This window comes from Electrophorus electricus, chromosome 10, assembly GCF_013358815.1.
Source record: "Electrophorus electricus isolate fEleEle1 chromosome 10, fEleEle1.pri, whole genome shotgun sequence".
Taxonomy (NCBI): Eukaryota; Metazoa; Chordata; class Actinopteri; order Gymnotiformes; family Gymnotidae; genus Electrophorus; species Electrophorus electricus.
In genome coordinates, this window is record NC_049544.1 from 20339809 (window position 1) to 20362714 (window position 22906).

Sequence of the window (22906 nt, forward strand, 5' to 3'; positions counted from 1 at the left end):
ACAAACACGAAAAAGTCACACCGCTGTATCTGTATCAAGTAATCTCAACAAGAGCCTGGGCAAAAGCTAGACATAACAGGCTCATGCAAAAGTCTGCCAGTTACATCATGCTGACACACTTTGTGGGAGTTATTGTCTTATAATGTGGTTTCCCACCTTCACAGTAATGCTGATCAAATCACAAGTGCTTTAAAGGGAGGATGGATTCTGTAATTTGGAACACATGTCACAGGTTCCATTCATTTTCTTATCTTGACATCTCTGACGCTGATGGCTATCAGATCAGGCAACACTGCTAAGCATTCTATCAGAGTACTTACAGGAACCCGGTGACTGTTGGTTTGTTGGTTTGTAAAAAAAAAAAAAAAAAAAAAAAAAAAAAAAGGCTATAAAATGCGGTGGCTGCAACCATTTTAGCACAGTCTTCACAATCACCTCACTGGTCAAATGTAAAGGAACTATGGTCCCCAGGGCCTGGCAAATCTACCCCTTAGTGTTTATTCATAATGCAATGAAGCATTGAATTGGTGTTCAAACGTATTAGTCAAACACACAACAATTAAGGAAATAAGCAATAAATGCATTTGCCTGCAGTCCCAAATTGAATGACTTGCAAATTTACACAAAACAAAACTTTATTATTTTTGCATTTACAATAACAGAACAGTGCTTCCTTTACATATGCAGTCACGCACATTTTTAATTCTTCTTCCAAGTGCTTCGTGTTTGCAAACCCATGAGGTGAACAAAGTGCCACTCACAGGAAATCCTGCTCATGCAGTTTGATGCACTGCAGCGGCACTTTAAAGATGTGTCTTTGTGGTTTTGAGGCTGGGATTAAAAAAAACACGTCTATGTCTCCTACCTCCTAAACTATACCTACTATTTTGTCTTGCCGCCAAAAACATGACCCACGATATGCAAGTGGGATTTTGAGGGTTGATGAATTAATGCCTATCTTTATAGGGTATTTTTCTTTATCGTCTATGACTCTATCTGTGTATCAGGAAATTTGGCTGTCAAACACCAAACGCAGAGTAAATCAGGACTCATACATTAAGCAGAAGGATTACACTCTTAAGATGTGCTCACTTCAGTTCTGATTTGTGTTTATCAAAGAATGTCATGCATACTAATCTCCTTTGCACCTATACGGAGACAGCAAGCAAAGAATTAAAAATAATTAAAAACTAATTAAAACTGTAATTAATTAACTAATTAATGTAATTAAAAACTGTTCTTAATCCCTAATTCAAATATATTCTAATCATTTATCTTTATTACTTTCAATTTATCTACGTTACTTGGTTTAGGTTAAAGCTCGAACTATCAGGGACGGCCCATGCAGTGGATTTGCTGCAGTCGGATACTTGTGCAACTGGAAGCCATTTAATGAGACAATTACCGAGTGATTCGTTACATAAACGGTGAAGGTTGGACCGTTCCAGGCAGCGCTGTTTTATCACTGTTTGCTGTTTCGTCCGCTCACTGCTGAGTTCCTTTGTCTGCTCTCTGTGGAGGGTAAAGACACTGCAACCTCCCTCTCAGGCCTCACACCCTCTCCCCCTGCACCCGTCACACGTGAATGTTAACAGACGCTGACTCTGTCTTCATCGGCATTGCTGTAAACAAAGCAGTCAGTATTAGTCCATCACACAGTCTAGGCGAAATTAGTTCTAGGCAGCTATATTCAGATGGCTGGTCAAGTGAGCGGGAGTTTCCTGAAAGGAAAAATGGCCTCAGAAATGATCGTTGCTGGTATAAAATGTGGTTTCGGTTTTCCAGACAACCAGTGACGTGATGACTTAATAAAGGCTGGACAGACTTGCGGTAGAAAATTAGGCTGTTCTGACAGGTTGGTGGTTGAGCCCATTACTGTCATAATTCTCAAAAATCATATTCATCCTCGCTTTAAATGTGGGAGGGGCAATTATGAATCAAAAATCACCTCTGACATTCTGTACTGTAAGTGAATAAACATTCAGTAAGTGGTAAAAACCAAAAATATATACAAATATTACATGTATGAAACACAGGTCCCTTACAAAGGTGTGTTGGATGTTTCATTTTCTGATACTTTTGACTGTATTGATGCTAAGTGATAGAGCTTTGCACAGAGTAAATATTTGGCACACATGTTAGCCAGACATTTCCTAAACTTCTCCCCAACAAACGCGTAGATGACCGGATTCACGCAGCAGTGTGTCAGCGTGATGATCTCGGTCACTTCCATTGCAGCTTTGGTCAGAACGGTAGCATTGCAGTTGTCATCAATACCCAGCTGCTGCAGCGTGTCCAGGAACACGACAACATTGTACGGAACCCAGAAGACAACGAAGATGACGACGATGGCGAAGATCAGCCTCATGGCTCGGCCCCTCTTGGAGTTCCTCGTCCGGCGCAGAACCAGCAGGATCCGGACATAGCAGTACACCATGACAGGCAGCGACACGAACAGGCCCACTGTGTTCTCCCCGAAGTTCCTCAGTAGCTTCCAGACCCGGGCCGAGTGCTCCGGGTAACTCCTCTGGCACTGCGTGGAGTCGTCTTCCACCACCATGGTGGAGAACATGGCTTCGGGCAACGCAGCGCAGGAGGAGATGACCCAGACAGCGAGGCTGGCGGCGATGCCGTAGCGAAGAGTGCGGGCACCTGGGGCTGCCACGGCGTGCACGATGGCCAGGTAGCGGTCCACGCTCATCAGCGTCACGAACAGGATGCTGCTGTAGAAGCCGAGGTGGTAGACACCCGCCATGACCTGGCAGATGGCGTGTGCCCCCGTGTGCAGCCAGAAAGGCAAAAAGAGGACGGTGAGGAGGTCAGACAAGGCCAAGTTCAGCAGACACACGTCCGTCATGCTCCGCACGCGCATCACCTTCAGCAGCACCCACAGGACGGTGGCGTTTCCTAGCAACCCCAGGACAAAGACCAGGTAGAAGGTGGCAGAGACGACGGACGGGTTCAGGAGAGAGATCGTCGGGCACGGTTCTGTATTGCTGTAGTAATAGTACTCAGTAGTAGCCGTGTCCATTGTTGTCACGCTGCCATAAAGGGAAACAGAGACTTTAAGATGGGCAAAAATACAAATCAAAAATAAAATTAAGATTGAAATATGACGCTTTCCGGTTATGTGCTGCAGGAGTCATCTCCCAGCATGGAAACAAGGGTGCGGGTTCGGGATTGTGTTGTTGTCACAGATGGGAGGTCACAAAAGGGGACTCATGGAAAGCAGAATTGAGTGCCACTGTGATGTTCAATCCTGTTATCACACACTGAGTCAGTAAACACAGAAGCCGTCAAGGGGAACATTTGGGTTTCTTTTCAGAAAAAACACCTAACATGTCATAAGTTGCCATGCAATAACTAAATTGAGCCAAGGAATGTGTGAGTTTCGTTGTGATTTTTTAAACATGTTCCCCATCACATGGGTTACTGACATTGCGAAACCATTAACAAAATGTGTGCCAGTACAAATGATTACCTAAACAAAACTATTTTTGTTATCACTATGCTTCGACTGAGCATACATCACTTATATTTTCCTAGGTATTCCTGAAAGTATATTGTATCGAGTGTTGTCTTTGTATATGAGTTTTACATATTTCAAATAAAGATTAAGCCAATAGATTCTGTTCACTTACATTTGCGTTCCACTCCACTTTAGCACTCTTTGTCACTGAATTATAAATTCTGTGTAATTAAAGATACCCTCTGACTCAACCCAACAGCCCACTTGGTATTGATATTATTATGATATTTAGAGAATGATTTATGATATAATCATTATTAAAATATTTAGAACATGAATTGCTATTATGATATTTATCACAAGAATGATTAGGCTCTCTTCCAGAACGAAGCCATTAGCGTCAAACAAAGGTCGAACTGATTATTAACAATTTTGCTTCAATTTCGTAGTCCTGCTTATCCAAGCGCACTTATCCAAGGATGTAAATGGACTAGACAGAAAGGAAAAACAACACGAACAAACCAGATGTGAAAATCTGGACCACATCTGTAGAAATTCAGACCTCAGCATTTTCTCAGTGGAGCAATGCTTGACAAAGAGCAAAGCATGCTCTTAACACCTGACTAACCACAGCCCCTTTATATAGCCCACCACTACTACTACCAATCATCCATTTATTACTGTGTTTGATCTGGAGTTCCTGTTGTACTACAGATTAACTCATGGCTTCTATGCACTGTGCCCGTGTTCCGTGAGCTTCTGTGGAACACTGGCAAAAAATCATACTCAGTCAGAAATACTAATAATATTTGGTAAACTGATTCGAGAGCAGATAATCCATGGTAAGGCTGTGAGAACATTTTCAAGGTGCGGTTTACCTTTCTGTAATCCCAGCATCCTCCATAGTAGGAAAAAACACCTAACATGCCATAAATTGCCGTGCAATAACTAAATTGAGGCAAGGAAAGTATAAGTTTTGTTGTGATTTTTTTAAAAATGTGCCCCGTCATATGGGTTAATGACATTGCGAAACCTCTTCCTAAATGTGTGCCAGTATAAATGATTACCTAAACAAAACTATTTTTGTTATCAATATGCTTCGACTGAGCATACATCACTTATATTTTCCTAGGTATTCCTGAAAGGTTATTGTATCGAGTGTTGTCTTTGTATATGAGTTTTACATATTTCAAATAAAGATTAAGCCAATAGATTCTGTTCACTTACATTTGCGTTCCACTCCACTTTAGCACTCTTTGTCACTGAATTATAAATTCTGTGTAATTAAAGATACCCTCTGACTCAACCCAACAGCCCACTTGGTATTGATATTATTATGATATTTAGAGAATGATTTATGATATAATCATTATTAAAATATTTAGAACATGAATTGCTATTATGATATTTATCACAAGAATGATTAGGCTCTCTTCCAGAACGAAGCCATTAGCATCAAACAAAGGTCGAACTGATTATTAACAATTTTGCTTCAATTTCATAGTCCTGCTTATCCAAGCGCACTTGTCCAAGGATGTAACTGGACTAGACAGAAAGGAAAAACAACACGAACAAACCAGATGTGAAAATCTGGACCACATCTGTAGAAATTCAGACCTCAGCATTTTCTCAGTGGAGCAATGCTTGACAAAGAGCAAAGAATGCTCTTAACACCTGACTAACCACAGCCCCTTTATATAGCCCACCACTACTACTATCAAACATCCATTTATTACTGTGGTTTGATCTGGAGTTCCTGTTGTACTACAGATTAACTCATGGCTTCTATGCACTGTGCCCGTGTTCCATGAGCTTCTGTGGAACACTGGCAAAAAATCATACTCAGTCAGAAATACTAATAATATTTGGTAAACTGATTCGAGAGCAGATAATCCATGGTAAGGCTGTGAGAACATTTTCAAGGTGCGGTTTACCTTTCTGTAATCCCAGCATCCTCCATAGTAGGAAAAAACACCTAACATGCCATAAATTGCCGTGCAACAACTAAATTGAGGCAAGGAAAGTGTAAGTTTTGTTGTGATTTTTTTAAAAATTTGCCCCGTCACATGGGTTACTGACATTGCGAAACCTCTTCCTAAATGTGTGCCAGTATAAATGATTACCTAAACAAAACTATTTTTGTTATCACTATGCTTCAACTGAGCATACATCACTTATATTTTCCTAGGTATTCCTGAAAGTATATTGTATCGAGTGTTGTCTTTGTATATGAGTTTTACATATTTCAAATAAAGATTAAGCCAATAGATTCTGTTCACTTACATTTGTGTTCCACTCCACTTTAGCACTCTTTGTCACTGAATTATAAATTCTGTGTAATTAAAGATACCCTCTGACACAACCCAACAGCCCACTTGGTATTGATATTATTATGATATTTAGAGAATGATTTATGATATAATCATTATTAAAATATTTAAAACATGAATTGCTATTATGATATTTATCACAAGAATGATTAGGCTCTCTTCCAGAACGAAGCCATTAGCGTCAAACAAAGGTCGAACTGATTATTAACAATTTTGCTTCAATTTCGTAGTCCTGCTTAGCCAAGCGCACTTATCCAAGGATGAAAATGGACTAGACAGAAAGGAAAAACAACACCAACAAACCAGATGTGAAAATCTGGAACACATCTGTAGAAATTCAGACCTCAGTGGAGCAATGCTTGACAAAGAGCAAAGAATGCTCTTAACACCTGACTAACCACAGCCCCTTTATATAGCCCACCACTACTACTACCAAACATCCATTTATTACTGTGGTTTGATCTGGAGTTCCTGTTGTACTACAGATTAACTCATGGCTTCTATGCACTGTGCCCGTGTTCCATGAGCTTCTGTGGAACACCGGCAAAAAATCATACTCAGTCAGAAATACTAATAATATTTGGTAAACTGATTCGAGAGCAGATAATCCATGGTAAGGCTGTGAGAACATTTTCAAGGCACGGTTTACCTTTCTGCAATCCCAGCATCCTCCATAGTGGGAGTCAGGAGTTGGGACTGATGTCCCTCGGTTGTGTGTGCTCGCAAGTGAAACAAAAGCACTTCACCTTTCTCTTTTTCTTGAATCTTACCTCAAGCAAATTTCCTGTAAAAAGCCAGTATGAGTGTGCTTTTGTGCATGTGCACGCACGTGTGTACTTTTTTGCATACCTCTGATGTACAGGGGAAGGACAAGGTGAGACTTCCTGTCAGTGCATGCACAATGTGGATGCACTGCAGAAATTCCAGCAGTGATAAGACCTTGTGAGTCATTCAGCTTTAAGCTGCATCTATGCATCGAAGAGAACAAGCTCCCCCACCCACGACCTAACCTTGTTTTGGTAGCTCGTTGAATTTTTTTGTAATCTGTAACCACTTACACTTAGTCACAGGGGAGTACACATGCCATGAGGCTGTTAGGGTGAGACCAGTGATATCTCTCGAACAGCAACACTTCTGCACCACTGTGCCCATACAAACGTGTCGCCACCGAGCCAGATGTGGCATGGACCGTGGGTCTCTGCGGGTCATTGTGTGTAACACTGTTTAAATGACAAGATGCGCATTGATTGTAGATTTTGGCTCTTAACACGCCTCCTCCAGCCTTCCAGTAAAGAAGCTCGACTCACAAAACAGATCACTTTCTTTCAGACCATACCCTCCTCTTCAACTCAGAGGCTTTTGCAAGTCTCTCAATCTTCATGCGCCGTGAGTCATTGGGTCATTGGTCATTCGTGGTCATTGCGTTGCAAGCCAGTCAGTCTGAAAGTTTGTAGGAGTTCTTACCGATACTGTTGTTTATCTATATCAGAGAAACTGTGGTGTTTTTTTTAAAAGAGTTGTTTAAACTCTTCATTTCTTGGAAGGACTGTTTCTCCCTCTTCCACGCACAGACGGCTGTTGCATCCTGAACACTTAACACTTTGTGCACAAACTGAATGCTCCTGCTTGAATGTAACTTTCTAAAGGGAATGTGTGTATGTATGTGTCAATATTGTACAATCAATATAAAACTGTGTAAGGCACCGGTAAGACTGTCCTTGCAAAGATATGTATTTAAACAGTTTTGCATCTAACAAGGTAATTCTTTATTCCAATTGCATGGTTAGCAAAATGTAGCAAAGACAAAATGTAGCAAAATCATACAACATTTTTACATTCCTTCCAAAGCTTTGTTTTGGATAACTGCTCTACATGTAAAGGTATTAATAGTTTGACTTGTACTGACATTCCTTGACATTAATTTCTACATTGTAAACACAATACAACTTAGCTGCCAAAACACGCAAGATTAACATTTCTCTCCAGATCTTTCTAAATAAAACAAAAATGAATCTAAATAAGATTTAATGGCTTACATTCTACTGTTACATTCATCAGACAACACAGATGACACCCACCATGCAGAGAAGTGTGAAAAAGAGAACTGAGTGCAAACAGCATTTAAAATAGATTAGCTCCAGGTAATCAATGATTCCAAAACAAAAAGGATGAAATTGGGCAGTCACCTGTATATCCATATCAAGCAGTAAGATATCAAGCTCTGTCGAGTAAAGTTTGAAGTTATGATTTCCTTTCAGTGAGCAGTGGGGTGCATATCCACCCCCTGCCCACCTGCAGACACGCCTCCCACCCCCAGAGAGCATGGCGTGACCCGCTGCCATGAGAGCTAGACGATTTTTGTGGTGGACATTTCCGAGGAGCGGGAGTACGTGGAGCTCCTCCTCTCTGACAGTTCACTGGCGAGGGTCCTGCACTTGCTGAAGCAGAGGGGGAACCACTGTTTCAGCATCTTAACCACTAAAGTCCTGAACTTCTGCCCCACAAAGGCATAGATGATGGGGTTTAGGCAGCAGTGGCAGAAGCCCAGTGTTTCCACCCACTGCATGGACATGCTCAAGGTCTGCTGCCACTCGCAGCTGGCCATGTAGCCAACGTGGTGCAGGAACTGCATGAAAATGATCACGTTGTAGGGCGTCCAGAAGCAGAAGAAGACCAGGATCAGGGCCAGGATCAGTTTTATGGCTTTGTGCTTCTTCTGGGACCTCATAGTGATCAGGGTGGGGATGATGCGTGAGTAGCAGAACACCATGACAGAGAGGGGCAGGATCAGGCCCAGGATGTTGAGCTGCAGGTAGCCGAAGAACCTCCAGTAGGTGCCCTCTGGGTACTCCTCCTTGCATGTCTGCCCGCTCGACTCGTTCTTCACTTGCGAGAAGATGATGCTGGGCATCGATGCCCCCAGGCTGATCACCCAGCAGACCACGGCCAAGCTCACGCCTGTGTTCACCGAGCGGTGCTTGGTCAGGAAGGGGGTGTGGGCGTGCACGATGACGGAATAGCGGTCCACCGTCATGAGGATCATGAAGAAGATGCTGCCGTAGAACCCAAGCTGGAAGAAGCCCGTGACGGCCGAGCACATGAAGCTGCCGAATGTCCACTCGGCGATGGCCGCGTAGTGGGCCCAGAAGGGCAGGGATGCGAGGAAGAGCAGGTCGGCCAAGGCCAGGTTGAAGAGGCACACGTCCGTCATGTTGGACCTCTTGTGGTACTTTGCCAGGACGCACACCACCAGGCCATTGCCCACGGAGCCCACGATGAAGACAATGCTGTAGATCGTGGGGATGAAAACACTGCTGAAGTCCCTCACGTTGGCATTGTTACAGGGCTGGGGTATCGCAACATCGCTATAGTAATCCGCATAGGTTTCCGCTGCTTCACAAAGAACAAGGAACGAGTCTCGTTAGCACACCTCAGCGACAACCGCTTTGTCTTTGCATCATTAAAATATACAGCATGAAAAATAAAGCAGGGATTTGCATTTCTACGAGAAAGGAGTTTCAGACTCGCAGTGCAACTGGTGACAGTTCCTTCGTCACTTTTTGTTCCATAACTAATGGGGAAGTTGAATTTTGTGCTGCTGCACCATCTGCTGGCCAATGCAGGCACAGTCTGTTAGAAAATTACTTTTGCTGACTAAAAGTAGACTTAGCAAGGAATGCACGTAACTGGGCATTTTTGCAATAGGGTAACCATCCCAACCGTGGGATAAAAACCCACTTTCAATTCTAAGACAGTTTCAGCACCAGCTTTGCTAAAACATGCACATTTTTCCATCATTTTAACATGCTCAAGAAATTCTAGAAAATGTCTAAAATTCTGGTAAACTATATATTGATGGACAATAGCCAGCTAAAGGTATAATAGCAGACCAAACTGAAAAAAATGGATTTGTACTCACTTGGAGACATCTCTTCTATGCCTAATTTGTCACAGAGTTGACGGGTAGAGTTGAAAGAACCCTGTGCAGCCTTGTTATATGCACGGGGGCTGAGCTGATGTTTCCTGGGGCGGTCCTTCATTCTACCAACAGAACACTGAATCACATTTAACAAAACAGATTGTTAATTAACTGGTTGCTGTTGTTGCTTTATTTTAGGTGCTGGGGGGGGGGGGGGTAGATAAACTTTAATGCATATAAACATTGTCTTCATATTCATCACTCCAAGGGAAAGAGGGAACCTTCTTCACGCATTTGCCCATACTTTCAGAGTCGAATAGATGATGGAACTTCAAATGCTTTAAAGTAATAATAGTAAAAACAGTTCTGCTCATGCTACGGATGTTTCTCACCACTGGTCTTCTACTGTCATTTGCAGCTGATCTTCACCTGTGTTTTTTAATCGAAGAAAACAGCTCAAACTCTGATCATCAGCTTTACAGTACACCAATCATCAGAATGGTATAAATGACTACTTTATCATTTTTTTGTGTTCTAAAATGTCAGTGGCATGTCCAGGTCTTTCTACTTTTGACCTTTTGATACAAGTTGACAGTAGATCATCTGCTGTTTGTGTTACTCAATGCCTATTATGAGTTGAAAAGCATTTTTTCCACACACACACACACACACACACAACTTAAGGAATGAGGAAGTGGTCATTAAGTGCTTGCCCATGCAGTTTGGGGTATGGTATATCTTTCATCGTGCCTAAAAGTATCAACTTCCTCTGGCCATATCTGTGAAAGCATCCTCTGAAACTGTAAAGACACTCAGTGAGAAGCGGTGAGGCTTTAGGGTGATTGTTATTTGAGAAAGTCTTTCCTTTTGAGTGGTAAAAAACACTTACACTGCCCTCCAGTGGTCACAACTGTGGGTTGCAAGCACTGATACAGAATTTCTAAATGTGTACAGGTTTTTACATTGTAAACATAGACACAAACAATTCACGAATAAATCAAATAATTTATTTGACCTATATTTTATTTTTTAATTAAAACTTTTATTTCAAATAATTTATTATCATTTTACACTCAACCCCAGACCATACAAGTACAAAACAAATATAATTTAAATTCAATTAATAAATCACTGATATAGTTCTATACTTAGGCGATTTATAATTATTCATTATATAACACGAGGATCAGTCATCATTCAAATTGCATACCTAAAGGAATTCATTTGTGTTAAATGGTCTTCTCCATTAATTGAAAACAAGCCTGAAACGCCGCTAGCTGAAAATGTGATGTATGGCCTAAAGGCAAATGCCAAGGAGGCATGTTGTAAATAAGAAAATATGAGCAAATAATTGGCAATGCATTACTTCCAGTGTAATGGGGGCTTGCTGGGCTTTGCGTTTTTCTGCGTGTCTAGCCGTCGCTGGCATATGAAAAAGAAGGCGGGGCTTTCAACGGTGGATAGCCAATATATCTTTGAATAGCAAACGCAAAGGAGGCTGGGCGCAATTACTTTTCAAAATGTGAATAACGGAGCCATATTTAGCCAGTCTGACCTTTTCTTGACACTGCATTATGTAAATCCTGTGAAATTGAAGCGAGTAAATGACAATAATTAACGCACACAGCATGGTGAAAGATTGAGTTTATGAGCCTTTTTGAGTCAATAAAAGTACATCTGCGTATTTCTAATGTGACAAAAACGTTTTCTTATTAATAGTCTAGCTATCGCTCTAAAGCGTCGTGTTATTTTGCCCCGTACGAAAATCACAACAAAAAAACCCCAAATGACTGACAAGCTATGGCTCAGTGAAATAAAAGCCGCGTTGAGGTGTGGGCTGTGATTAATAGCCAGTCCGAGCTGCGTCCTCTGCTGCTAAGTTCCTTTCTGTCCTGGCTGACTGGCGTGCTGACGAGGGCACCCACCCGAAAGGGCAGTGACGGCGGTTGGATTAAAGGATCATTCCTGTACGGATTTTCATTGAATGGAGATGGACGACGCGAATTCTAGTGAGCAGTTTATTATAGTTCGTACGTTATATAGGTAAAACAAGTTCGTGTTCGCCCATTTGATTTGATTTGATTGTTGAGCCGTAGGCGCCCCCAGCGGCGGTTTTGAACTGGTTGCTGGCGGTGAATATGGTATACGTGTGTAGTCGGAGCAGGTGGTGTAACTGTGGGATAAAGCAAGACACAAGTTTTATGGGGTTACAAAAGTCTTTTCTGATTAGGAAGCTTTCGCAATTCGCGTTCTTTGACAAAAATGAGGGATGTGTTTTAAGCCACGCAGGGTGAAAGTTTCGCTCGGTGCTCCGCCTGTGTAGTCACTGCGCACGCCACTCCACCGCCAGGTTACTGTTGTTCAGAAGTACGAATCATGGCTCCTGTTAATGTTTGTAAAGCTTTTTGTAATATATTCTTTCTTCAAGTGTATGATACAGAGCCAGCATAGTGCTGCTGTTTGGGTTTGGGTATAAAAAGAGCTTAATTTATTCAGACATATAACCTAAGCTATATAACCGTCGTAACCCCGCTTTACCTCAGACGTCTATGCGCGCTAAGGTAGGACATTTCGATAAAAGTAGTGGAAAATGTAAGATGTTTGTGTTTAATTCCCGTGTAGGTGGTGTGAAAAGCAACCGACTTTAAATGACATTCGCCGGGTGTGTTTTTGAAGTCTAAAGAACACAAGTGGATGTGGCCTAATAACTGACAGCTCCACTGCGAAATGATGGATTTGAGTACAAGACCCCCGACAGGGTAAGATGCACCCTAGCTATCTGAATCCACTTTCCCAGTCCTGAATTTAATTAAAGTTTATGAAAAACTCACTAAAAGAATAGCAATAAGTGAAGCAGTGTGTGTATAAAGCAGCCAGAAAAGTTACACTGGTCCACAGAATGTATGACGGTTACTTCCCAATGACACGTGGTTGGTACATTTCAGCATCTCTAGCTTGTAATGGAGAAGAATATGGAAATTATGTATTTTGTATAGCAGCATGCTATACATGGTCACCCCAAATGACACTGTGCCATATCTGAAAATGATTTTGTAAGATCAAAGATGACATGGCGAACCTACGTGCAGCGAAATACGGGGGTGCATGTAGAATCAGAGAATTAGGAGTCTGTGATAAAACCTTTGCAGTTTTAGCGGGACTTGTCTACGTATGACGTTCAGTGACGTTCAGTTCTGTCCTGTGGCAAGGTCTAGGTGTGTGGAATGGTCCTACTGCCATTAAGAGTTGACCTCTACCGGGACAACGGCCTGCTTTGTGTCTTTCGTCCCCTGTCCCCTGTCCCTTGTCCTTTGATGTAATCAGATCCCGTTCCTTAGCCCATTAGGTTTAAGATCAGCTAGTGCTGAACTTTCTCACCGAACATTGTCTGATTTATATATACATGGCTTATTCTGATTTTGTAAATTTGCAGATTTGTAAACAAAAAAAAAAAAGGTTTTGAACACATTTGTATAGTTTGTTTTATTGTGAAAGTTGAGACTCAGTCTGACTGTTGTGGAAGATATTACAATTATGGTGATTGCATAACAATTAGTTGTTAAATAGATTATTTACATTCTGCTGAACAATTTAGTTCAGGAGAAAGATGGGCTTGCATTGTTTTGTGGCTTATCTGAAGGGCTTTGCTTGACAAGGCCTGAGGATTTTGGTGTGGACCACTGCAGAGAGCAGCAGCATGGATTCGGCTCGGATCACTTGGGCCTACACCCTGCAAAACCAAAATCCCACACCACCTCAGTCCAGGGCATTTTGCATCAGAGGGCATTTCCGAAAGGGTTCCGCAGAACAGTTCTCCAACGCCTGACTTCATTTCACAACAGCATGTCAAAGTAAGACATGATTTGTCAAGATTACTCAAGTGATTTAAGCAGTGTAATCGGCTGGATGAGCATTACAGTTGTCTTTTCTGAATTCAGGGACCTCACTGGTCATGTCCGCTTGGCTTTTACATCAAGCCCTAATTTTGAAAGTCATGAGTGTTGTCATTAAGGGGTGAATCTTTGACATAACTTCAGAAATGTCCAGTGTACACTGTTTTTGGCCTTAATATGCACTTGTGATGCATTTTGACGGTGCTTGAGTAAGACGAGTTTTACCGTCTCCCTTTTAATTCACTTTCGATATTTTGCTGTAATGTTAAATTTATGGAGAACCATAGAAATGCGCAGAGCAAGCGTTTATTCTGAGATGATGGATGCTTGCATTTGTAATTACAGCCTGCATTTCAAAGGTGACCTATTAAAACTGTATATGGTTTGAGGTTGGAGTAGGACTGTGTAAGCTAAAAAAAAAAAGTCTAGCCTCTAATCATCGACTAAGACATCACAGTTTGTTTAGTCTTTTCAGCTGTGCTTGTTTTATCTCTGCGTCTGAAGATGACACCAGAAACTCTTCTTGTGTAGAAAACAGTACATCAGAGTATCTGCCTGACGAGTTTACAGCTAAACCTTCTTCAGGTGCTGATATTCAACAAATCATAAGAGTGAGAATGAAAGCGCTACTCCACTGTCAAGCGGAATTCTCTTATATGGCCTTTAATGCGAAATGCAGTGCCAAACCGTAAGCTGAAGTTAGCGTGCCGCCTCAGGACAGCACCTTGGGCTTTGTTTACGTCGTGGCTGGGTCTCCTAGGAGCTTCTGCCAATCTGTAGCTGATGCGTGCTGTGTCCATGCATGTAGCATCACTAATCAGGCAGCCGCTGTTCTTCTATCATGCATGTGCTCTCCACATCTTAGCTTGGTGTTGTCTAGAAGTAAAAAGGAACCTTTCAGTTGTGGTTCCCATACATACAGGAGACACGTGCTGTGATTCAAAGCGCTGCTGTATTTTGGGAATTCATTAAGAAGTGTGGAACGCTCTGCTCAGCCAGGCTGCTTTGCATATGGGTTTTGGCTGTTGAGGTGGCCCTCTAGTTTGGTTGTTGCTTTTTGTTGGCATCACACATGCTCTGAAAACTCTTTGTCCTGTTGGTGTGTATGGCAAAGAAAGCATTTGCTTACTTCTTGCCTTGATGTTTGACGTTAGGCTGATTTTATTTTCCATTATTTGTTCTTTAAAAGCATCATTGCTCAGCAACTTCTCAGCATCTTCTCAGAGAACCAGCAGCCCTGTGCTCTCCATCCAAACCCTGAAGCAAACCAGCCAGAACCCAAAGACTGACTGCTGATTTATGCTAATAATTGCCATTGTTTTTTCAATAGCAAATCAAATCAGTTGGGTTTATGTTGCTGTTTATGACAGAAATGACTGTCATTTCACTATAAGGCCAAATGTTGAGCACTACAAATTAACTGTTAGCAGTTCCATTTTATGTGGGGGGGACCCTAGGAAAATTTGTGACCATATTTCCTAAGGCGAATTCAGAATTCCTGCTTTGAAAAGACAACTAATCCTGGCATTGGTGCTGGTTTGTTGCTCATGAGGCTCTCCAAGGCTTAGGTCGTTGCAGCATTTGTTTCTTTGTTTGCGCCATGGTTCTTCAGCGGCTATGAAGTGCGCCATCCTTCAGCATGCACAGTCCGCTCCCACTAGTTTCTCTCTTCCCAATGGAACAGCTACCCTGCCCTCCGTAAAAGCCATTTTCCCTGTTATCAACCTTAGCTCCCTAGGTAAACATGTGCCAATATGGCAGGGCATGGTTCAGTGTATAATCCAGGCTCAGTATATAACCCAGCCCCCCGCCTGTTCGTACACCGTTCTGCCACAGCATCTTAAAATAGACTTTACAACGGACAATCCTGCCACGTTGTCATTAAACACCCCCCGCACACACATGCACACCACACCCCATACTAGAACTGAGTGGCACTCCTCTGCAGAAATGGACTGTGTTACACAAAAGCCCAAAGACTAAAGCTTCTCTGTTTTGCAGTAGCAGATATCTCTTTGATCTCCCTGATCTCTGAACAAGCGTAATTTGTATAAAATGAAGCCCTGGGTGTGGCCCCTTTCAAGAGTATTTGAAAAACCTTGGCTCTTCTTTCCTTAAATTAATACATGTCTCATGGAATGAAACAGGAGCGTTTGCGTTCCTTGGCAGAGCAGCAGGGTACAAAATGCCGTTCTATTTTCGTTTCAGACAACATAGGAAAAAAAAAAAAACCTATCAGTCGGCCTGGCACTCCGGTAGTGGGTGTGGTCACAGACTGTAAATAATTCATTCCCATGAGCAAGACTTCCCAACCATTCACATCACATGTGCATTTGCTTACCGGCAAAACACGTTTTGCCATGGAAGTGACCCTGGGGGGAAAGCGGCTTTTTTCCGTTCATTTCGAGGACGAGTACATGAGGTGGTCGCCGCTCGTGGTGACATTAATGGTCTCGGACAGATTTAGAGGCGTTTTCTCTGCTCGAGCCCGGGTTGGGTCATAGGCCATGTCGTGTGCGTTGTGATTTGAGAGACCGCTACAGAGCGTCTTTGTAGAGCGTTCGGTGCAGGGTCCCCATGGCCCTTAGTGTCCTGGCTACTAGCGGTCCACCGATATGGATTTTTCAATGGCCGACGCTTATATTTAGAGAACAGGGAGGCCGATGGCCGATATGTAGTGTAGATAAGTTGTTGAGTTGTTTTGCATCTAATAAAATGCACCAATAATAGCAAATGAGACACAAAATTGCTGAACTGTTATCTGCAACGTGTCTGCTTACTTCAGTAGATCTGCGTTCTGTCTGCACTGCACTCAGCTTCAATAAAAAATATATATATATTACCTAATATTTCTTAGCTAAATTACTACAGGTAATAGAAAAACAAAAAACTTCAGCCAGTGCCGGAAAAAAGTCAGCTGATGCTGATTCTCTCAAAATGGCGTTTCCTCAGTTGATAACTAATGGCCATGCAAACGCTTGCTTCCTATTCCAGGCTCATGGTCAACTTTACATGTTGCAGGAGTTAACAGAAACACCTGCTGAGCGTTTTCTAGAAAGCTTTCACGCAGAAATCCTGTTATGCCACGTATCAATGAGCCAGTGGAGTTTCTCTGCGTCCATCCACCATCTCTCAGCATGGCGTTAATAGAGCGTTAATAAGAGCAGGCACACCGGAGGCGCACACCTTTTAAAGCGTGCGAGATCCTTCTAGCAGGCCGTGGGGGTATTCCCAGTTCGCCCAGTCCCGGGAACATGGGACAGGCTAATTGTTTTTTCCTGCTGATGCCTCGCCACCCTTGAGCTTGTTCCCCAGGAGGGCTCCTCCTCTTACCCCGCCCCCTCCCGGTCTTGCGCTCCTGCCTCGCACACCTGGTGAGTCAGGTAAAGGTTAAGGGTTGCACAGTACTGACAGCGACGGAGGGCTGTGCCGTGGGGGGGGCGGCTGCAGACCGGCATGCTAGGTAATGGTGGGCCAGGTCTAGGAGAGTCCCGCCCATTGGAGAACCCTGCGACGCTCATGAGTCTAGTGTGTTTTCCCATCACCCTGGCATCTTAACTGGGTCATCGGGGGAGGGGGAGATGGCACGGTGTAATAGATTTTAGAACAAGCCAGAAGCACCCAGTCAGGGTTGCTTTGTGTTGGTCCTCTAAAAGCAGCCGTGTTGTGAGCTTGGCTGTTCCGTCCACCTGGAAGGGCTCTGGGAGCTCGGCATGTCGGGTGGGGGGGCTGCTGTGCAGCAAAGGGGGCGGGGCTTCTTTGCTGACCCTGTAACCAGAGAGTGAGGGTAGCATGCCTAGAAACGGCAAACAAATGCCAGAGAGGAGTCGCACGCCCCCCCGATGCCAGCAACGCCTGGGTCATTCACACTCTGTGAGTTGCCCCAGAATTAATTAGCAGCGGCTAGGGTGGAGTGCCCATGCCTGCTCCCTCTTTCTTACTCTTTTCATTCGTTTGTCTAGCTCTCATTCTGTTTTTTTGGGGGGGGGGGTGGTTTGGTCCCTTTTCTCTGTGTCTGTGTCTTTTTTTTTTTTTTTACTCTCTTGATCTGTCTCTCTTGCTGTCTCTCTCTCTCTTAGTGTCTCTCTGTTCCTGTCTCTTAGGGTGTAAATATAGGTTGCTAAGTGAGCCCCACAGACCCAGGAGGCATGCAGTTGTTGATTTGGTGTGTTGAGAGGCTGAGGGTGAAGGAACTTTGCTCCACTACAGCAACAGCAATACAAATAGAAACTCACAAGGTCCTCATCTAGTTCTCAGTAAGTGGCAACGTGTGCTGTAAAGAAAGAAGCCTATTAAAGGTGATTTAGGGTCGCAGAAAAAATCTGGGAGCAGTTTTTTCCAGAATAGCCATTCTGTTCCTATCAGTCATTCAGACATCTTCAGCCAAAAAAAAAAAAAAGAAATTCCACCGGCAATTGGAAATTTATGTAAACGTGTTCTTTTTAATTTATGTTAAACCAAAAAATATTCCACTTCATAAGCACTACATCCATTTTCAGTTTCTTGCTCTGGTCTTCCAGAGTGCCTTCGTCCTGTCAGGTCGTCATTTTTAGCTGCTTGTCTGAGGAAACGTTGACTAACTGTTCCCATGGCGCCCGCTGCTCTGTGATTCGCCCTGTTGCCCTGACCTAAAACGGACGAGGCCCGAACAGAGGCAGGATTAATGCGCTCCAATAAAGCGGCTATTGTTGGCCCGCGCGCTCGGCCGGGGCCAGGAGCCAGGGCGGGCCCTCCTACGAGCAGGTGGAGGGGGTTTGGTTTGCCCCGTGCTGCCTCGGACAGCCCACTTCCTGTGGCACGAGGAAAATGAATCTCCCAGGTGGCTTTTTTAATACGTGGCCTACCTAAAAGTCGATCCACAAAAACAAACATCCAGCCGTGGTGTTTTTCCTCGGGAGGTCCACAGTCCAGCGGTGTCCTACTATGGAACACATGCTGCTGGCCTCCTCGTCTCCGTGGCTGCACGTCGCAGGGAGCAACACCTTGCAAAGTGACACAGCAAGTCATATTGTCATAGTTCAGATGTTTGCGTGAAAGCTGCTGGCATTTGGGGTGGGTCCAAGTTACTTTATGCTTTAGACCCCCTTAAGCACTTTTCAAAAGTGGCGTCTAAATCATGTGAAATGCTGCCTTCTGCACACCACTCGCCCATTGCAGACCACCGTCCCATTGCAGACCACCGGCATCGGAAAACTTTCACCTTTGATGCCAACTTTTCAGCTGCAAGCCGCAGCAAGATATTCTCCTCTAAAGTAGACGGAAGCGAAGCGGGTCATTCAAACACTTCCCGTGAGAAGAGAGCAGAAGGCCAGGAGTGTGCTGCCCTTGTCCCATCTGTGGTATTGCAGCGAGCTGTGTCTCACTGCCTGTGTTGTGCGAGTAGGCCAGACTGGTGTTTTTGCCATGGCGAAATCGCCAGCTATGGCAGATGGAAACAGAGAGACGCACACGTGCCGAGCAACAGTTTATCTTATGGTCGCCGTCGCCGTCCCTGTTGCCATAGCTACTCAAGTCTGTATTGGTATCGCGACGTGATGTGGCCTGTTTTGCGTCTTTGCCCTCTGCCATCTTTGAGCTCCTGCATTTGTATCAAACTTTTCACCGTTTGCAGTCACGTTGTGCTTGTTTGCATGTCATTTGCATGATTGAAATAGTTTCTTTGTCAGTGTGAATTTAATTAGTCTACTCGCACCACCTCAAAGGGGGCTTGGATCTCAAGTAAGTAAAAATGTTCCTCTAAAGTCTTTAGCCGGGGGGGTATGGAAGAGCCGAGAGAGGGAGGGTGTGAGGGAGTGGTATCTGATTTGAGTCATGGAATGATCTGGCACCCACGCGAAACTCTTAAATGCTAATCTCTTAATCAGCCTAGCTGGCCAGTGGTTCGTTCAGAGAACTTGGTTGTTAGATTGTTGTGTGATAGACGCCCATGTCCTGAGCCACAAAAAAACTTTGCTACTGTTACTAAACTAGTTCAAAAGCTACTCATCATCTTGCTCTCGGCTTCTTCTAGTTCTTCTACGTTTAATCAACTGACGGACTTGTCTGAGTCCCTTTTGGCAATTTTGGATGAAATAAAATTGCTATTTCTTCTCAAATTGAATAATGCACACTGTTAAAGATTATCTGGAAGTGCAATGAAAGTGTTACTAGTCACACATTAAAAGCCCAGTGGTCTGGAAAAGCCTAGAGAGATCCATTAGTAACCCAGTCGTGCCAGAGGCGAGGGCGGATTCGGGAGAGCCACCTGGGAAAGCGCGCGTTTCCTGCTCTGCCATTGCGGCTGGCGCGGGCCTGAACGACTCTTTGTTGGAGGGGCCGTGCTATCCGACCGGTTGCTGAGCTCCAGACAAGAGTGCACTTTCACAGCGTGCCTTCCTGACAGCACCGGAGGTGAGCCCACCCACACGAGGGAACAGCGGCCCGAGCCAACGACAAGGTCTCATCGGGTTACGTTCACACCCGCCTCCGTCCAACTAACCGATGGCCGTCGCAGCTCTGGGAGTCACCGTCCCTGGAGTTCCTCCTTTAGCAAATGCCCCTTAAATCTTCTGGCTCACCTTGATCAGTACGACCCCGCATGCTGCGTTGCTTCGCTATTCTGTTGACTGCACTTCACAAAGGGTGCAGGCCGTTCTTGATTGCATAATGGCGCACTGACACAAGAGGGCGATGACATTAGAGCACGAGGCCTTTATTAATAATTAGCCAGCTGAGGCTGAGGTCTAAACACCGTGGCACACGCCTTCACATTCCTCCCAACAGCTGTCCGGGACACGCCGTCCTTCCCAGCTCTGACTCGGGACCTCGCAGGGTCTCCTAACCCTCGGAAGACCTGACCACAAGTGGAGGCCAGAGCTACGTTGAAGTGAGTCGGACGACCTGGTCGCATACAGATCTTTGCTCTCTCTAAAGAATGTAGCGCGACTAGTGTGAACAAAACGTCAGCCGTTCGCTTGGCAGAAGTGGTGTCTGGGTTCTGTGAAACTCACTTTAAGTCGCATTTAGTGTTGATGAGACATTTGTGAATGATTCTGATTCTGTCCTCTCTCAAGGTCTGTCTGTTCCTAATTATGTAAGGTGGTGGTGGTGGTGGTAGTATACCTTTTGTCTATGGACAGCATTTTGGCTTTCTGTGGTTAGATTTGAAAGGATTTCCTCTGAGTGTCTTAAAGCCACATATTTGTCTTCACTGTTGCTAACTCGAATGGGAACCGGTTGACTGGATTCAGCTGTTGTTAAAAAAAAAAATAAAAAATACACATGGTGGCAGTGGACAAGTTTCAAGAGAGGTTAATAAGGTTTGAAAGTTAATACTCCACCAAACGTAACTCAGAATTGCTGTGCAGTGTACATTTGTTGGAGAAAAGAACTGGGCAAAGATTGCATAGTCTTTGCTCACCTTTCTGTCAAGTGCAACACAGTAACAAATCCAGTATCACCAAAGTTATGAAATCAAGATTAACTGAATACCTTCAATATTTGCTGTATTCGTTGAGGGAGTATGCACAAATGAAAGGTTGATCTGAACATTTGCTGCTTTGGGGTGTATCGCTATCTTCTAGCAATGTTTATTGAGTTTGGTAAATCCCCCATTGTTCCTTCCATATCTCGAAGACTGTATCATTGAAATATGGTACATGTGATCTCTGAGAATTGGTGCACATTTTTCCTTAGTGTAAACACTTATTTCTTCTCTAAAATGTTGGTGAGAAGTTTAATTTTGAGTTTTGTTTTGATCAACTTGAACTTGTGGTCATCTTTATTCTGGCCTTTTTATATAGAATGTGTGTGTGTGGGGGGGGGGGGGGTTGCTGATGGTGCTACAAAAAGAGGCTTGGCTCTAGTCTTTATCTGGGTGCTATTCGGGTTGCCAGCATGAGCTAGGCAGATAAGAAGTAAACCCTTTATTTTATGAGTGTGTAGAGTTTGCTATTGGCATTTTCTGACCACACTCAACCTGTCTTACGTTGCACGTTACACCGTAATCATGAAAGTCTTTTCTGTTGATTAGGATTCCACAAAGCAGGGATTAGTGTCCTCTATGGATCTCAGCATGTGATGTAGCCAGGCCTTCTGTTATCATCAAACATGAGTCTGAGAGAACCCATGTTCTTCCGCGGAATGCTGGGAGTGTTTCTTATTGGGAGATGCCTTGCATCAACGCCTACAAAGTCCCAGTACAAGACTCATAAAATAGGAGAATTGGTGAGCTGGAATGTTAATAATAGCCCGTTGTAGTGTTGAATTGTCATGGGCGTCGCCTTGGTTAATTTAGCTAGAATAAAACGGCTCCATGAGGTGAAAGACGATATGACATCAGTGGTGAATTGTTCAGGTTTTCTTGCTCAGTCTCTCCTGACAAACAAACCCCACACTGATACTGCACTTGTTTCTCAATGTCCTATGTCTGTCAAGTCATGTGACTGGCTTGCGCCTTCTCCCCGCTCCACCTCCCAGGAGGACAATGAAGGGCCGCGCCCCCCCGCCTCCTCCTGCCCCCCAGCCTGCACCTCGCAGGGTCTTCCGCAACGCCGTGCCCGACGGCGGTGGTCCTCCGGGAAGAGACGGCAAAGAGAACGCCCTGCGCCCCACCGTGGACCTCCACGTCACCCTGCCCGCCGGCTACCAGACCACCATCAACGCGGACGGCAGGTAAGGCGAGCGTCACCCGGAATTTTTCACCCCCGTGAGCTCCGACCGTGTTGGTGCATAATCACAGTCGTGAACTAACAGGTCACGTGACCTATTGTGTGAGAAGTAGCCTGAACCCTCCCCTCTAGGGAATGGTCACGGCTCACCTGGCTTTGTGATCAAAGCACCTCAGCCTAACAAAGAGCTGTCAAAAGAAGGGCTATTTATGTAGTGGCGGACCATTGAGGAGGTAAACGAATCTCCGCTTCCCTGTTTGCTGACGAGCGATTACACAGGTGAGATAAGGTTGCCTTCAGGTGCGCTATAAACGAGAACGGTGTCTTTTCTCGCTCTGACGAGGCGAAACGTCTCGCAGAGGTGCATGGGAGGGCGGGAGGGCGGGATGTCGGCGCAGTCATGTTATTTATATCTTGCAGTTTCGGTATGACTCGGGATGTGAGAGAATTTATTTAGAACTAGGTTAGATTAGACTTGATTAGATTTGCTGTCAGCCAGAGAGGTTGGTGTTACTGCGGTGTAACACGGACAGGTACACGCATCACATACATGCAGCGCTCACGTGGGTCCAAGTACAAGAAATTTGCTTGGGAATGGGCTGCACAGTTCTGGCCAATCTTGACGCACCACATTCCAACCCTACTTT

General features: G+C 44.2%; 3 protein-coding genes across 6 annotated transcripts in view; 1 reads left to right on the forward strand and 2 right to left on the reverse strand.

The window, feature by feature from the left end:
• Window positions 1-617: 617 nt before the first annotated feature.
• si:cabz01093077.1 (C-C chemokine receptor type 8) lies at window positions 618-6558 on the reverse strand. 3 transcript variants are annotated; one of them, XM_035530895.1, is made up of 2 exons: window positions 6449-6558; window positions 618-3041 (listed from the first exon to the last, which is right to left on the reverse strand). In XM_035530895.1, the coding sequence occupies exons 1-2, from the start codon at window positions 6472-6474 to the stop codon at window positions 2042-2044; spliced, it is 1026 nt and encodes a 341-aa protein (XP_035386788.1). In that variant the 5' UTR covers window positions 6475-6558; the 3' UTR covers window positions 618-2041. The 3 variants fall into 3 exon arrangements, with proteins under 3 accessions (XP_035386788.1, XP_035386790.1, XP_035386789.1); XM_035530897.1 differs by lacking the exon at window positions 6449-6558 and adding an exon at window positions 5404-5413; XM_035530896.1 differs by lacking the exon at window positions 6449-6558 and adding an exon at window positions 4348-4419.
• Window positions 6559-7526: 968 nt separating this feature from the next.
• On the reverse strand, window positions 7527-9786 carry LOC113586574 (C-C chemokine receptor type 5-like). 2 transcript variants are annotated; one of them, XM_027024792.2, is made up of 2 exons: window positions 9719-9786; window positions 7527-9192 (listed from the first exon to the last, which is right to left on the reverse strand). In XM_027024792.2, the coding sequence occupies exons 1-2, from the start codon at window positions 9726-9728 to the stop codon at window positions 8147-8149; spliced, it is 1056 nt and encodes a 351-aa protein (XP_026880593.2). In that variant the 5' UTR covers window positions 9729-9786; the 3' UTR covers window positions 7527-8146. The 2 variants fall into 2 exon arrangements, with proteins under 2 accessions (XP_026880593.2, XP_026880594.2); XM_027024793.2 differs by having other exon boundaries at window positions 7527-9189; window positions 9719-9752.
• Window positions 9787-11560: 1774 nt separating this feature from the next.
• The window catches only part of cobl (cordon-bleu WH2 repeat protein), a 40298-nt gene continuing 28952 nt past the window's right edge, over window positions 11561-22906 (forward strand). Inside the window, exons 1-3 of the mRNA XM_027024787.2 lie at window positions 11561-11727; window positions 12341-12477; window positions 22069-22263. Coding sequence (XP_026880588.2) covers window positions 12446-12477; window positions 22069-22263 — 227 coding nt within the window. The 5' untranslated portion in view covers window positions 11561-11727; window positions 12341-12445. The remainder of the gene's footprint in view (window positions 11728-12340; window positions 12478-22068; window positions 22264-22906) is intronic.

What these genes read in the sequence shown, in the direction of transcription:
- si:cabz01093077.1 (XM_035530895.1), bottom strand. Translation starts at nt 6,474, where the DNA reads ATGGAGGATGCTGGGATTGCAGAAAG. An exon ending in GATGCTGGGATTGCAGAAAG is followed by an intron (nt 3,042 to 6,448) that starts GTAAACCGTGCC and finishes CCTTTATGGCAG; the next exon opens with CGTGACAACAATGGACACGG.